At 41.6% G+C, this 14444-nt stretch overlaps 1 protein-coding gene across 3 annotated transcripts in view; it reads left to right on the top strand.

Annotated features, from left to right (window-relative positions):
• Positions 1 to 104: 104 nt before the first annotated feature.
• The window catches only part of USP37 (ubiquitin specific peptidase 37), a 61970-nt gene continuing 47630 nt past the window's right edge, over positions 105 to 14444 (top strand). For 2 of the 3 annotated variants that reach the window (XM_050917011.1, XM_050917009.1), the window contains exons 1-7: positions 105 to 135; positions 2051 to 2263; positions 4987 to 5158; positions 5695 to 5795; positions 11073 to 11254; positions 11621 to 11695; positions 12231 to 12328. In XM_050917011.1, the coding sequence (XP_050772968.1) occupies positions 2108 to 2263; positions 4987 to 5158; positions 5695 to 5795; positions 11073 to 11254; positions 11621 to 11695; positions 12231 to 12328 (784 nt within the window). In that variant the 5' untranslated portion in view covers positions 105 to 135; positions 2051 to 2107. The remainder of the gene's footprint in view (positions 136 to 2050; positions 2264 to 4986; positions 5159 to 5694; positions 5796 to 11072; positions 11255 to 11620; positions 11696 to 12230; positions 12329 to 14444) is intronic. The other variant, XM_050917010.1, reaches the window with a different exon arrangement.

Genomic DNA, 14444 nt, shown 5'->3' with positions numbered 1-14444 from the left:
CGCGCTGTGCGTGCGTGTCTCGCGCGGGGACTCTCGCGCTGCTGCCCGCTTCCCGCCATCTGCCTCCTCCCCCTCCCCCCCGCCGTCTCCCTGAGGAGCGAGCGCCGGCGGGGCCCGGGACACAGCGAGCGGCAGGTAACGGAGCGGGGCTGGGGCCATAACCCCCCCCCGACACACACGGGGAGCCCCCTCCCCTCCCCTCCCCCCGGCTCACGGGGAGCCCGGGCCGCTGCCCCGCGCCCCCCCCCCGGGCTGTTCTCCTCGGTCCCGGCGGCTCCGCTCAGCCCTAGGGCCCGGCCCGGCGTGGGGCGCTCCCGGCGGCCCCCTGCTCGGCCCGGCCTCAGTGTCCCCCCGGCCCCCCCCCGCTCGCTGTCCGGGGGCGGGCCCCTGGCCGGAGCGCGGTGAGGAAGGTCTCGAGGCAGCAGAGATCCGGCGGCTCTCGGGAAAAGAGCGAGTCCCCTCCCGGTCAGGAGGCGGTCGGGGAACGCTTCTCCCTGTGATGCCGCAGGAGGTGGGAGTCTGTGGGTTCTGTCTTCCCCCCGCGGGCCTGGCTACGTTGTCGCAGGAAAGCTCGGGGGGGGGGGGGAGCCAGCAGAATGGCGGGGTCCCGGGCTCTGGCCTTTGCCGAGGCTCTGCTCTGCGGGTGTATTTCCACTGCCCTTTCACTTCGCGTTCCCCCGGTGCGGCTCCAGGGTGCCAGCAATGCAGGGAGCGCTGCTTTGACTGATGTGTGTCACCGTGCTGAGAGCGGATCTAGCTGGTGTGTATGGGCATCTCCTGCCAGGGCTTGGCGCCAGCAGAGCAGTCACGGAGCGAGCGAGCCTACCCCAGGGAATGGTGATGGAAAGCAACTTCTTCCCCTTCTCTGTTTTGGATAAACTGTATCACTTTTCATGGAATTTGTGTCAGGGTTAGTGACGAAAGGCAGGTCTCTGCTACGCATATTGCTGCTGACTAACCTTCATTGCAGAAACACCTTCATTGTCTTTAAAGAAACTCCCTTAAAACGATATTGTTCAAACTTGAGCTATTTTGACCACGCTACTTAGTTACTGTACCTGGTGTGGGTCTTAGGCTGTAATTAAGAATAGTGGTTTAGTCAAAAGTTAAATAGAAAATGGTGGTTGTATGTCAGTTCTTATTAAAAACCAAGGAAAGAAAAGCTTTTATCAGACAATGCCTATCAAAACATAAAGTATTTACAGAATAAGTTGTCATGTTATTTTAGTAATTTGTATTAGTGTTGCTTAGAAGCCTCATTGAAGTTGGAGTCTCGTACTATATGCTGTACCAATGTAAAAACACAATCTGTACTCAAAAGTTTATGATCTAGACCAGTCACAAGATGCAACAGGTGACTGAGATGGAAAAATGGTTGCGGTTGAGGTGACAATTCAACTGTGTAAAATACAAAGAATAAATTTTGTTATTAAAAAGCTGATTTGTCATTAGATGTTTTATTGTCTAATTTTGGAAACAAAGTGGTTTCCTTGAAAATTTTTTGTTGTGTTTTTCTCCTCTACCCGTCATCTTTCCTTGCATTGTCTTAGCTAAAGGTGGATTTGTTGTGGAAACTACATTCTTAGATTTGCAAGATCTTTTGGTGTCTGTACTGAGTCAGCTCACCCAGCGCTAAACATTTAGGGGTTAAAGCAGAAGTCCCCAAACTGTGGGGCACACCCCATGGCTGGGGCCTGGGCCAACCCCCACGGGGGACAGGGAGGCAGAGCTCCCCAGCTCCACTTCTGGCCCCGCACTCAGTGCTCAGCTGTGGCCCCAGCCCCCTTACTCTTGTCCACATTTTCTCCCTGAGCCAGGGCCTCACTCTCAGCCTTGGTGAAGGGGGAACGTGGACGGGGTAAGGGGATCATGACCCTGAAAAGTTTGGGGACCACTGGGTTAAAGTAATCCTGGCTAAATTGTGGAAGATTTCTTTATCTATGTTTCATTTACTGTATTATTCTATTTTTTCACTATGCTATTCCTTATTTTTACACTTTACGTGGATATATTTGCCAGTTGCCAATTTTAATTTTCTTATTTTTAACAGGTTTCAAGGTGAAGTAAATTTAGTTAATCTGTTATAAGTTATTTATTTGTAAGAAAAATGACTCCACTGAAGGTGCATGGACCTGTCCGGATGCGCAGCATACAAACTGGGATTACAAAATGGAAAGAAGGAAGCTTTGAAATTGTGGAGAAGGACAACAAAGTGAGTCTAGTGGTTCACTACAATGTTGGAGGAATTCCAAAGACATTTCAGGTACTCCAAATATCAACGTGTTTTGTATGAGCAATGCGTGGATTGTTCCCTTTTGTGAACAACTGTCATCTCCAAGACTACTAAGTATCATACGAACTTCCCTCTGTGACTGTTCCTTGGTTTTCATTTCCAGAACACTAATCCTTTTGTATAACCATACTTTAAATTATTCAGGTTTACTGTTGGGTGGCATGCCAAGGCAGGAGTGAACAAACCATTAATTGGGAAGAAATGAAAAAGCTTGAGACATGAAAGAAAATTACCAAACTATGTAGTATCTTGGTTTTCTAATTACCTTTTTGAAACTCTGCTTATTTGATAAATTTTCAGAGCATGTATGTGAAGACTATTAGTCACCTACACCTTGTCTGCACTAGCACTTTTCCCAGTTGAAGTGCTGAAAATTCCCAGTGCGAACATACCCTTAGTCCAGGTGCAAGACTCTTCACTATTGTACATGGACTACAGTTCTGTCCAGTCTAGATGTTAATTGTGCCAAAAAACCTGACTTTCACTACTTTCCTTGGGAGACTTGATAGATCTCGCTGTCAGGAAGTCTCATATATACAGCCTACATTTTCCTTCTCTTATTTACATCCCATTCCTCCTAATTATTTGTGCCCCAAATGTTATGTCCAAACACACATGAAGATAGTGTTTTTCCTGAAGAGCTTACAATCTAAAAAAGACAAAGTATAAAATCATAAAAGTTGGGTTGGATCCAGTATGGTGAGTCCTATGTTTTCTATGTAAGAAAAAGATTAGCTTGAGTGATTCTTTGTCTAAGTGTTACTGTATATTTAATATCCCTAAGGACTGTCTGCTTTCTTACCTGATGAGTCCTGGGGAGGGTTCCCTTCAGTGGATAGGGGGGATTTAATGTTCTAGAAGGTACCTGCTGAATCTACATTAGGAACGGATGAGCAAAGTTGTGTATTAATGGCAGGGAATTTGTTTGGATTGATGAGATGAATAAGTCTAGTATCATGTGCTATCAAAGATTTTAATGAGTATATTGGTAGAAAAATAGACAGGGATCATGCCAACTGTAAGGTGATAAGCAAAGTGTGTGCATTTAATCTCAGCAATTTGGTGATATTCATGTATTGGAACAACAGTTCCTGTAATAGAAAACACTGGGAGGAATTTTAGGCCCCTTTTCTGTCTTCCAATTCAGATTCATCAGAAACCTCTTCATCTGCAGGTTTGGGAGACCCTCTTGTCATGTTATAGAGGCAAATTGAATTAAATCTTTCTCCAGTAGCTAGCAGCTCTTTATACTTGTAAAAATGATAATTTATGTTAGTGGTGCCTAGAGACCTCAGCTGGACTGGAGGCCACATTGTACTAGCTAGATTCTACATATAGTAAAAGACAGTCTTTGTCCCGGAGACTTTATAATCTAGTTTAAACAAAACACACAACTGGTGGCTGGAGAGAATGGAGGATGATGAATACTGTCATGTCTTCAGAGCTTTTTAAGTTGCAACAAGAGGTTTGACCTTGGATGGTGACGTGACTGAAAGTCTTCTCTGGTTTGCTTGTTTTAGGAGAGAGTGGAAAATTTGAAGGCCCCACTTGAATTCTTGCTGTACTGAAAGTTTTCAGTTAATTAAAAAAGCAAGGATTGGGCATAAAGGATGGTGAAAGGGTAGCTTCACTAAATGAAAAACTAGTTACTGACTGAAGTAGATTGTCTACACTAGAAAAGTTACAGTCAGAGGTGGCTCCAGGCCCCAGCACACCAAGCGCGTGCTTGGGGCGGCATGCGCTCCACTGGTCCAGCATGCGCTCTGCTGGTCGCCGGAAGGGCGGCAGGCAGGGTGGCTTCAGCGGCATGCCTGCGGAAAGTCCGCCGGAGCCGCGGGACCGGCGACCAGCAGAGCGCCCCCCGCGTCATGACGCCATGCTTGGGGTGGCGAAATGTCTGGAGCCGCCCCTAGTTACAGTGATGCAGCTGCACAACTTGGTTCCTGAAGATACCAAGAACTCTGTTTATTCATCTATTTAAAAAAAGTTTTCCTCAACATACATGCAACCAAAACAAATATAATTGGTCAGGTGATTTCTTGTAGGCAACCTAGCAGAAAGTGCAAATGAAAATGTGGATTAATTAGGGAGGGCAATTTTTTTTATTTACGTTAACATTGTATTTGACTTGTTGCTCTAGTAATTTTTTTACTTTATTTAAAAAAAAAAGACACCAAGTTAAATAGATACTGAATATTCAGCAATCTTTTTATACTTACTGATTACCAGGCCAGTTTTTTTTCCAACTTGTCAAGAATTTTTACCTTTTGAGGGCTAAACTATATGAAAGTTTCTAAAAGTCTTGAGTTATTGAACAACAGATAAAAATCTGAAAAAAAAAATCTTGGTGAAAAATTTCTTTAACTTTGATAACTCTAGCAGCTAAATGAAATTTTACTGAATTCTTATTCATTTAGGATTGAGAGAAACAAGAAATTTGAATCCAGTGAAGTTTCAGAATGTAAGCACTTGAAAATAGGGGCTTGTCAGTGATAGTGATACTGTTACCTTTTCTGAGCGACATTTTAAAAATGCATTAACCATATTAACTTAAGGTTTAGTACATTTTCTTTCTTTATAACTCTTGGACCACATAACTGGTTTTGGAGTTTTTTACTTTTATTGTGGAAGTACTTAAATAATTTAATTTCTTACAATGATCTATGTTGTAGTCACCTTTACTTTCTTTCCAGCTAAGCCATAACATTAAAACTGTGGTCTTACGACCAAATGGTGGAAAATTGTGTTGCCTGATGCTAACACTAAAGGATGCCAGCTTCCTGACTATTGATAAGGTACCATCTAAGGACGCAAACGAAATGAGGATGTATCTGGATGCAGTCCTCCATGACAGGGTTCATACTGGTAAGTGCAAACGATGCAAATTGTGTTAATAGCAGGTTGTATAAAGATAAGATTCTGACTTAGTTTGTGTCAGTTCACCTTTGACCATTTTGTCCCTCTTTGACCATCTTCCCTTTTCTTAAAGCTGTTTATTCCTTGCATTGCTTTTGGTTGAATACTTTTCTTTGGGCCATTGAACTCAATTTTCTGTTAATGTTTATGTAACTTTCCTGCAAGGTTGGCATGCACAGTATTTAATATATAAGTGTGTTGGTATTGTTTACCATTTTTAAAGACATGCAGTTTCCTCTCCTTTCTCTGAACACTTGGGTTTTGTTGCACATTAAGTACACAGACTGCAGGAGGAAAATCTGTAAACCTTTGCTTTTTAAACACGTGCACTCCTGATATTGTATTATCTGCCAGGTACAGATTCTGGTTTTTGCACATACATCTGGTGAATGTTTTGAAAATCTAGCCTTAAATTATTTATGACAAAGAAAGCAAGGATATATAAAACTACAAGTAAACTAAATGGCGTGTGCATTTATTGTCAGCTGTGAAACCGTCTCAGGGATCTGGCAGCTTTGGAGGTGTTCTGGGCAGCAGGACAACCCAGAAAGAAGCTAACAGACAATTTCCATATATTGAAAACCAGGTTTGTTCAACAGTTTGTTTGCACTTCAGATCTTTGCTTTTCCCTCAGTTCCTTTTAATCACTTCCTCTCACCTCCCACCTCATTTTGTATGTATGATGCATATTGTAGTAGCACAATGGGTGATTCCAGTTTGTGTCCCAAGCCTTCTGAATCAGGACAGGCTCAGATATATATACCATTAGTTGGAGACCTTGGTGGGGTAGTTGGAACATACTTTTCCCATCTGTATGATCCAGGAACGGCACTGACTGGCTCTGGAAGGGTGTATTTACTCCTTGTTGGATAGGCAAGTCAGGCTGCTGGAGAAGTTAAGTAAAGGAGAAAAACATATACTTAAGGATCTGCACCTAGCATAGTTCTGTGCCGTGTTTCAGCATAAAAACTTAAAGCAACATTCGGAACTTGAATATGATAGATGAAATAAAAATGCAAAGCTCAGGTATATGGTAATTGGCAGATCTGGCTGCAAGTGACATTTTGCATGGTAAACATCTGTTACACTGTTATTGGTATCAGATTAGTTTGATAATCTTTTTTGTGAGATTCTCTTCAGCCTTTCAGGCAAAATTATCAGACCTACTTTACTTACACCCACCTTTCTTCAGGCTGCTTTTTGTTGACTCCTTTGCTTGTCGCTGTGACGGTTCTCAGGATACCCAGGACTGCAAGTCACCTTTCTCTGTTCCCAGTCTTCACTTGAACGAGAGTCTTATGGTAGCTGGGTATCAGCTCCCTGACACCACCAACCTTTCAGCCATTCAAGCATTCTTCTGGGCTATGCCAGTTCTAATGTGCAGTTTAACAGTAGCTGCACCCCATGCCTGAGTCCCTTTTACTCCTGACAGAATTCTGCCCCCTGTGAGGGTGCAGAATTCATATGGCCCGCATTTTCCTATGCACCCCCACGCATCTGTTCCAGTGTGCCTAGAGCAGCCTCAGAGATGGGGGAGGGGGGCTGGGCGTGCGTGTCTGCATGGCTGATCATCGTCATGGGGGTGGAGGGCTTGGGCGTACATGCATGGCAACAAGTGAGAGAAAGAGAGAGAGACTCTGTCCCTCTTGCTTGCTACTGCAGCTCGCTGGCATAGAAGAGCAGGGCTTTTTATTATGCAAGAGGCAGGCTAGAGGCAGAAATGTAGCAGCCTGTATGCTAGTTAATTGTTCTCATTCTCTCAGGCACAACTGTAGCAGCCTGACTGTGTAGTAATGTTGTTAAAGTAGCTGTTGATGGTTAATTGTTCTCATTCTCTCAGGCACAAATGTAGCAGCCTGCCTGGTAGTAACATTGTTAATGTTCCTATTGTTAGTAAACGTTCCCATTGGCAGTCAATTGCCCCAGGAGCATAAACCTGTGAAAGTTTTAAGGCAGCTACATTACCAGAGTGATGTAAAGGAGTCTTCTCATAAATTATAGTAAGAGAATCCTCAGCTGGGAAGATCTATGTGCCTTCTCACTTTTTTCCTGGGCCAAAGTAGCACAGTGGGATTAGATTACAGCTAAGGATTTATTTTATTTATTCATTTAAAAAAAAAAAGCCGGGGGAGGGGGGCAAATAAAACATTTACCAAGCAGTCAATAAAATGTCAGGACGTCAAAACCAAACACTTTCCAAAGTACCCAGCCAGGTCCAGATGAAGTTACCAAAGGGATATTCATTCTTTCGCACAATGTGAACGGCCTTCACATCATGCATCAAAAACAGCTACACCAGCTTCTTGTGCTCAAGAATTCCCCACAAAACTGCATGCAGATGGGGCCAAATTATTTTGCACATTGTGCAGTGTTGTTCTCAGTTATGACCAATGGTCTGTAATTGTGGATCATTTTGCATCAAAAAAACGCAAACTGAAGGAAGATGTGGATCAAGAGGAAAGCAGAAATAAACATCGGAAGACCATTACAAGTCCGCTGAAATACAAAACACTGGCAGAGAGAGAACGTGTGGAGGTGAGTGGAAATATAAGAAAATGTTATAATGTGGAAAAATAAGATAAGTAGCATAGAACAGACATCGCGATTGGGTCTTTCCGCTTACTCTGAAATCTTGAAGAGACAGCTCTGTTTTTAAACTACTTTTTTTGTAAATGTTGACTGTGATCATTTACTATACTATAAATCTAAATTAAAATCTAGGAATTCAGAACTAAATATATGAATAAGTGTGTTAATCTAAAATTAAAGATGTTACATGGATGGTAAATATTTGTTCTCATTCAAGGCTTATCTAACTTCTGCTTTCAGATTTGTACAGCATGGGTGAAGACGCTAGCAGGTGCCAACATCCCCTTGTCAAAGACTGACCACCCACTTGTGGGGGAATTTCTTGACATCAGGGTCCAGAATGGTGGTGCAATTCCTGGTAGGACACAACTAACTGAGACATACGTACCTGAAGTGTACCTCAAAGAAAAGGAAAACTGAAGCTTAAAGACAAGAAAATCACTGTTATCTTTGTTGAATGTTGTCATGATGAGGCAAGATCAATTCTGAATGTACTGTTTGCACCATTACAACCTGATTGCTGTGGGCATGTTAACTCTCTTTTGGTGGTTACGGTGTTTTTAGATGCCGTTAATCACACAACTGTTTCACAGGCTGTAGTCAAAGCAGTGAGTGAGTTCCAGATTGATTATGAAAATGTTGTAGTAATTGATACTGACGATGCTAATTACATGAAAATGTCATTTGATTCTGTGTTTTCTACACTGTTTCCAAATTCTGTGCATAGAACCTGTTTGGCACATATTGTTAACTTAATTGGTGAATCATTTAGAAAGCCTTTTCAGCTGGTTGATACATTTTAAGGTACTTCAAAAACATGTTCTGTAACTCTGGTTGTAGGAAAGCGAGGACCTCCGTTTCATGAACCAGAAACTACAAGAGGAGTCTCCAGATGCCAAAGCATCCGTGCCTCCTAGCCCACCAGTGGAACACCCTGGAACAGCCTGTTCCATGCTGTCCAGTATCACTCTAAGAACTTTCAGTTCTAGAAGGAGCTTTTTAATGAAGAGTGCAATAGCAGCTCCCCAGTTTCTGTGCAAACTATTCAGCAAATGCTGAATGACCCAACTAATTATGCATTGTTGAAAGAGCTGATCACTTTTCTAGCACAGAAATGTGAACAAATTCTCAGTTTAAATCTGACATTTGAGAGCAGGAAGCCTTGCACAATTAAAGCATTTTACCTTCTGGAATAACTGCAGATATGGTTCCGTTCACATCTAGAGCTCCCTTCAGAAAGCACCTCAGAGTTCTTCAAATTTAGGGAGACAGAAAACTTATCTCCCATTAAAAGATTTGCCTATCTAGATCTCTTTAAAGAGGCATTCCATAAAGCATCTGAAAAGCTTGACAAATATTTGTCATTTGAACAATTAGGTCTGAATTTTCTGGAGGCTTGTAGATTATTCGATCCTCATCGTGTTTATATCCTGCCAGAACTGGAATGCAGGGTATTAGTTACCAAGTGTTTATAACTTAACTTTCATGTGTTTAGGAAATGCTGAATGGTTATTGTGACTTTTTTTCTATATTGTTGTTTAAATAAATTACCCAAACAATTGGAACTGGTGTCATAATATTGCATTATTTTGACAAATAAAATTTGCAGAATTTTTGATTTTTTTGGTTCAGAATCGCCCCAGTAGTACCCTTTGAATTGTTGCCCTGTGACAGCCAACCCCTGACACAGGCTACTCACAGAAATTCCAGATCCTCTGTGCTGAAAGGTACAGTGTACCCCACTATACCAGTTTTACTTTAAAACCCTGCTCCTGTAAACCACACAACTCTTATGAGCATTTACAGTAAAACAAAAGTAGGTTTATTTAAGAAAAAATAAAGATTTAACTAGAAATAGAGGTGAAAACAAAAGGTTATAATATAAAATAAAATCCATAACACATGACCCCGGATCTGCACTTGTTAATGGTTACCTTTCCTATCTAATAAAGTAACCCCCCACCCCCCCTCCCCAAGTACAGCCTGTTGCATAGCTACCTAGTTTCTCAAGAACCAGGATCCAAATCTTCCTGAAAGCACCTGTGCTCCACAAGGGTTTTTTCTCAGTGAGTGGATACAGAGTGCTTCTCCTTGTCTGTTATAGTGCAAACAGCATTTTGTTTATAGTCAGAGATTCACCCTGTCTTGTGAAGTGCTACCTTTGAGTGAGTTTGATTGATTGTTTGTTGCCTCAGACAGTTTCCTTTTCTAAGATTTAGTATTGCGCAGGTCTAAACAATTGAGCCTTGCATTGCATTACTAATTATGCGGCGAGGTGACAACTCCCCCCTGCCCAAGTGGTCCATCACTGAGACGGTGACTAATTTCTACTCCAAATCCGTAAAGCATACTTTCAGTGTAAATATATTATTTCTTAAATACTACCCATACATACATCTCACAATGATTATTAATCTTGACATGTTATGAGCTTTCTGTACTTTATGTGTAACTCTTTATGGATAAATATCCTGTAAGATGTGGTTGGTGTAGTGAGTTTGTCAGGTTTAAGGTGAGAGTTGTTAGCAAGGAACAGAGGACCCTTTGCCATGGTACCTAGATCAGTCACTTTACTGTAAGTTTCACTCTGTAGTCAAAGGCTTTCATTTACATAACAATTCTGTGAAAGTACCAAGTCAATCCTTTTATTGCAACCTGAAGCGGAAGTTGTTTTAAGATTATTCCAAACAAATTTTCAGTGCTGCTTAAACAGTCTTAAAATAAAAGCTAATGCTGTGTACAGCCTGGTTAGCCCCTCTAATTCAGTCCTCAAGCCTGAAACCTACCAATATTACTTAGAATTAGCCGACTATGTCAACTCTTTCCATGGCATTACATTTGTTTTTGTTTGTTTTGGTCAAAAGCAACAGGACACTGTTCTTAAAAATATCTGTCTTAATATTATTGCGCTTTATTTTATAGCACCCAAAAGTGTAGTAGGTGCATCTCAGAAGACCTAAGACATAGTCTGTATCTGAAAGAATTTGATGTACTGTAGAACATCAATGCTGATAGTGTGGGAGGAGGAGAAGGGTAAAGTTTGCATGGATACTCCATTTATGCATTACCACAATCTGGTGGTTTTACAATGGCTTTTCACGTATGCAAACTTTACTCCATCTGTGCAATATTACATTCTACTGTCCTTAAACTTTGCATTTCCCTGATTTCAGATACTGCATTTCTGGGAGAGACATTTAAATGCCAATTTAGAATAACAATAAAGTCTTTTTCATTTTTGATTATTGTGGATTTCCCCTGCTGGATTTCGCAGGTTCCTTCAAAAAGAGTGACTGTGGAGGGAAAGGAAGAAAATCCATTTCGAAAGGTTCTGGGCAGCCCAAGTAGAGCATCTGTTAAGACTTCCCCAGGAAGTGGAACTCCTAGCAACAGGGTTAACATTTCAGTGTCTCCCACTTCATCAACTCCTTACAGAACGGGCTTATTGGAAAACCGGTATGAAACAAATCTCCTTCAATATGCTTTTATCAAAATTTAGCACTATACAAATGTATAATCTTAACAATTTACTGTACGTATAAGTCCTTTTGGTTCATTTTTATGATTTTTTGGTATTGTTTTGAAAACAATGTTAACAGTCACATTTCTGGCTCATGGCTGGTCCATGAGCTCTGGGAACAACCTAAAAGAGCTGTGTGTGAAAAATTCTTAGTTGTATTTTATATTTGAAACTTGAAAATTGCGAAAGGTTAGCAGGAAGTACAGAGAGCACAATGAGGCATGCATGGTGGAGGAAGAGGTTTGTCTTTGTCCGTCTGAATTAATGATTCCTTAAAATGTTTTATTCTTGTGCTATGTTAGTGAAAAGAGGAAAAGAACACAGCCCTCTGGGTCAGAGATGAATGAAGATTATCCCAAAGAGAATGATTCTTCAACGTAAGTTACTGCTGATCCTTATAGGTTCTGGTAATTTGCACTTATTTTGCCAGAAGTTGTCTTATTGGGTTTGAGTTTTGACTTGTAAGAGGTCAAAGCAAAGGAGGATGGTATTTAATACAACAGAGAGACGTAGACAGTGTGTTTGATGTGATAATGAGAAGGCCTATTTAATGAATTACACCTCTACCCTGATGTAACGCAACCCAATATAATATGAATTCGGATATAACGCGGTAAAGCAGCGCTCGGGGGTGGGGAAGCTGCGCACTCCAGTGGATCAAAGCAAGTTCGATATAATGCGGTTTCACCTATAACGGAGTAAGATTTTTTTGGCTCCTGAGGACAGCATTATCTCGGGGTAGAGGTGTAGCTGGCTAAATTTGTTTGCTGATGAGTTGTACATACTTCATAGTTAATTATAACAAAGGCCAATATGAATTAAATATCTAAAAAATTTTAAAGTGTAAACATTAACCAGGAAAAAACTGTATTTCACATAACTGCTCTGACTTCAGCTCCAATTTATCTGTAGCAATAACAAAGCTATGACTGATCCGGCATGGAAGTTTTTAAATAGTAGCAGAGAGAAACAGCTGAATCTGAAACAGGCAGAGGAGAACAGGACATCAGGTAAACGTGCATTTTATATCCTTTTCTCTGGCCTCGAAAAAATGCAGTCTTACTCCACTCATAACTATTAAGAAAGCTGCTGCAAAAATAGTTTCCTAGCCTGTCGCTTTGACCATGTCCGCCCTCTGTTACATCAAACATAAGCTTGTATTCACTTTGAAGGCCCTTCGCAGCCTATCATAAGAACGACCAGACTGGTTCAGACCAAAGGTCCATCTGGCCCAGTATCCTGTCTGCCGACAGTGGCTAGTGCCAAGCACCTCAGAGGGAATGAACAGAACAGGCAATCAAGTAATTCATACCCTGTCGCCCACTCCCAGCTTCTGACACACAGAGGCTAGGGACACCATCCCTCCCCATCCTAGCTAATAGCCATTGATGGACCTGTCCTACTTGAACTTATCTAGTTCTTTTTTGACTCCTGTTATAGTCTTGTCCTTGACAACATCCTCTGGCAAGGAGTTCCACAGGTTGACAGTGCGCTGTGTGAAAAAATAGTTCCTTTTTTTGTTTTAAACCTGCTGCCTATTTCATTTGGTGACCCTGAGTTCTTGTGTTATGAGAAGGAGTAAATAACACTTCTTTATTTACTTTCTCCACACTAATAATGATTTTGTAGACCTCTATCATATATCCCCTTAGTCGTCTCTTTTCCAAGCTAAAAAGTCTGTGTTATTAATCTCTCCTCATATGGAAGCCATTCCATAACCCTAAAGGTTTTTTACTCTTTTCTGAATGTTTTCCAATTCCAGTATAGCTTTTTTTGAGATGTGGTAACTACAGCTACATGCAGTATTCAAGATGTGGGTCTACCATGGATTTATATAGAGGCATTATTATATTTTCTGCCTTATTATCTGTCCCTTTCTTAATGATTCCCAATATTCTGTTCACTTTTTTGATTGCTACTTCACATTGAGTGGATGTTGTCAGAGAACTCTCCACAATGACTCCAAGATCTCTCTCTTAAGTGGAAACAGCTAATTTAGACCCCATCGTTTTATATGTATAGTTGGGATTATGTTTTCCAATGTGCATTACTTTGCATTTATCAGCATTGAATTTCATCTGCCATTTTGTTGCCCAGTCACTCAATTTGTGAGATCCTTTTGTAGCTCTTCGCAGTCTGCTTGGATCTTGAGTAGTTTTGTTTCATCTGCAGATTTTGCTACCTCACTGTTTATCCCATTTTCCAGATCATTAATGAATATGTTGAAAAGGACTGGTCCCAGTATACACCCCTGCAAGACACCACTATTTACCCCTCTCCATTCTGAAAACAGATAATTTATTCCTACGCTTTGTGTCCTATCTTTTAAGTTACCAGTCCATGAAAGGACCTTCCCTCTTATCCCATGACTTCTTATTTTTTTTAAGAGCCTTTGGTGAGGGACCTTGTCAAAGGCTTTCTGAAAATCTAAGTATACTATAGCCACTTGATCCCCCTTGTTCACATGCTTGTGGTCTCCCTCAGAGAATTGTAGTAGATTGGTGAGGCATGATTTTCCTTTACAGAAACAATGTTGACTTTCCCCCAAGAAATTATGTTCATCTATCTGTCTGACAATTTTGTTTCAACCAGTTTGCCCGATACTGAAGTCAGGCTTACAGGCCCAACCTTACCTATCATCTCTCATTCACTATTGAGTTCTCAACTTTGATTGGCCCTTAATACCAGCCTCCATCGGTCACTTACTGAATTTTCAAACAAGCACCTTTTTGCTTTCTTCCATGTTACCCCTCATTCTTGGGAGGAGCTACCCATAAACATCTGTTGCACAAATTCATTACTCTCCTTCAGATCCCTCAGTAGCTTTCGTTTGCCATGATGCCTAAAAAAATACTTGGCAACGGTTAGGGCACTGGTATGCTGGGACCACTATTTATTTCAGTGGTCTTCACTGCAAGGCCTGTAAGCCAGTGGCAGCTCTCATGGACCCTAAGTGTGGCTTCCTGTCGATCGCTCTCTCTGGCAGCGCAGTGGGGATGTAGCTAAGGCAGGCTCCCCACCTACTGTGGCTCCAAACCGCTCTCGGAAGTGGTCAGCATGCCCCCACGGCCCCGGGAGGAAAGTGGGTGAACAGAGGTCTCAGCGTGCTGTTCCTGCCTGCAAGCA

Source organism: Gopherus flavomarginatus, chromosome 10, assembly GCF_025201925.1.
Source record: "Gopherus flavomarginatus isolate rGopFla2 chromosome 10, rGopFla2.mat.asm, whole genome shotgun sequence".
Lineage (NCBI taxonomy): Eukaryota > Metazoa > Chordata > Testudines > Testudinidae > Gopherus > Gopherus flavomarginatus.
Note: the sequence above shows the minus strand (reverse complement) of the source record. Positions and strands in the feature narration are given on the sequence as shown.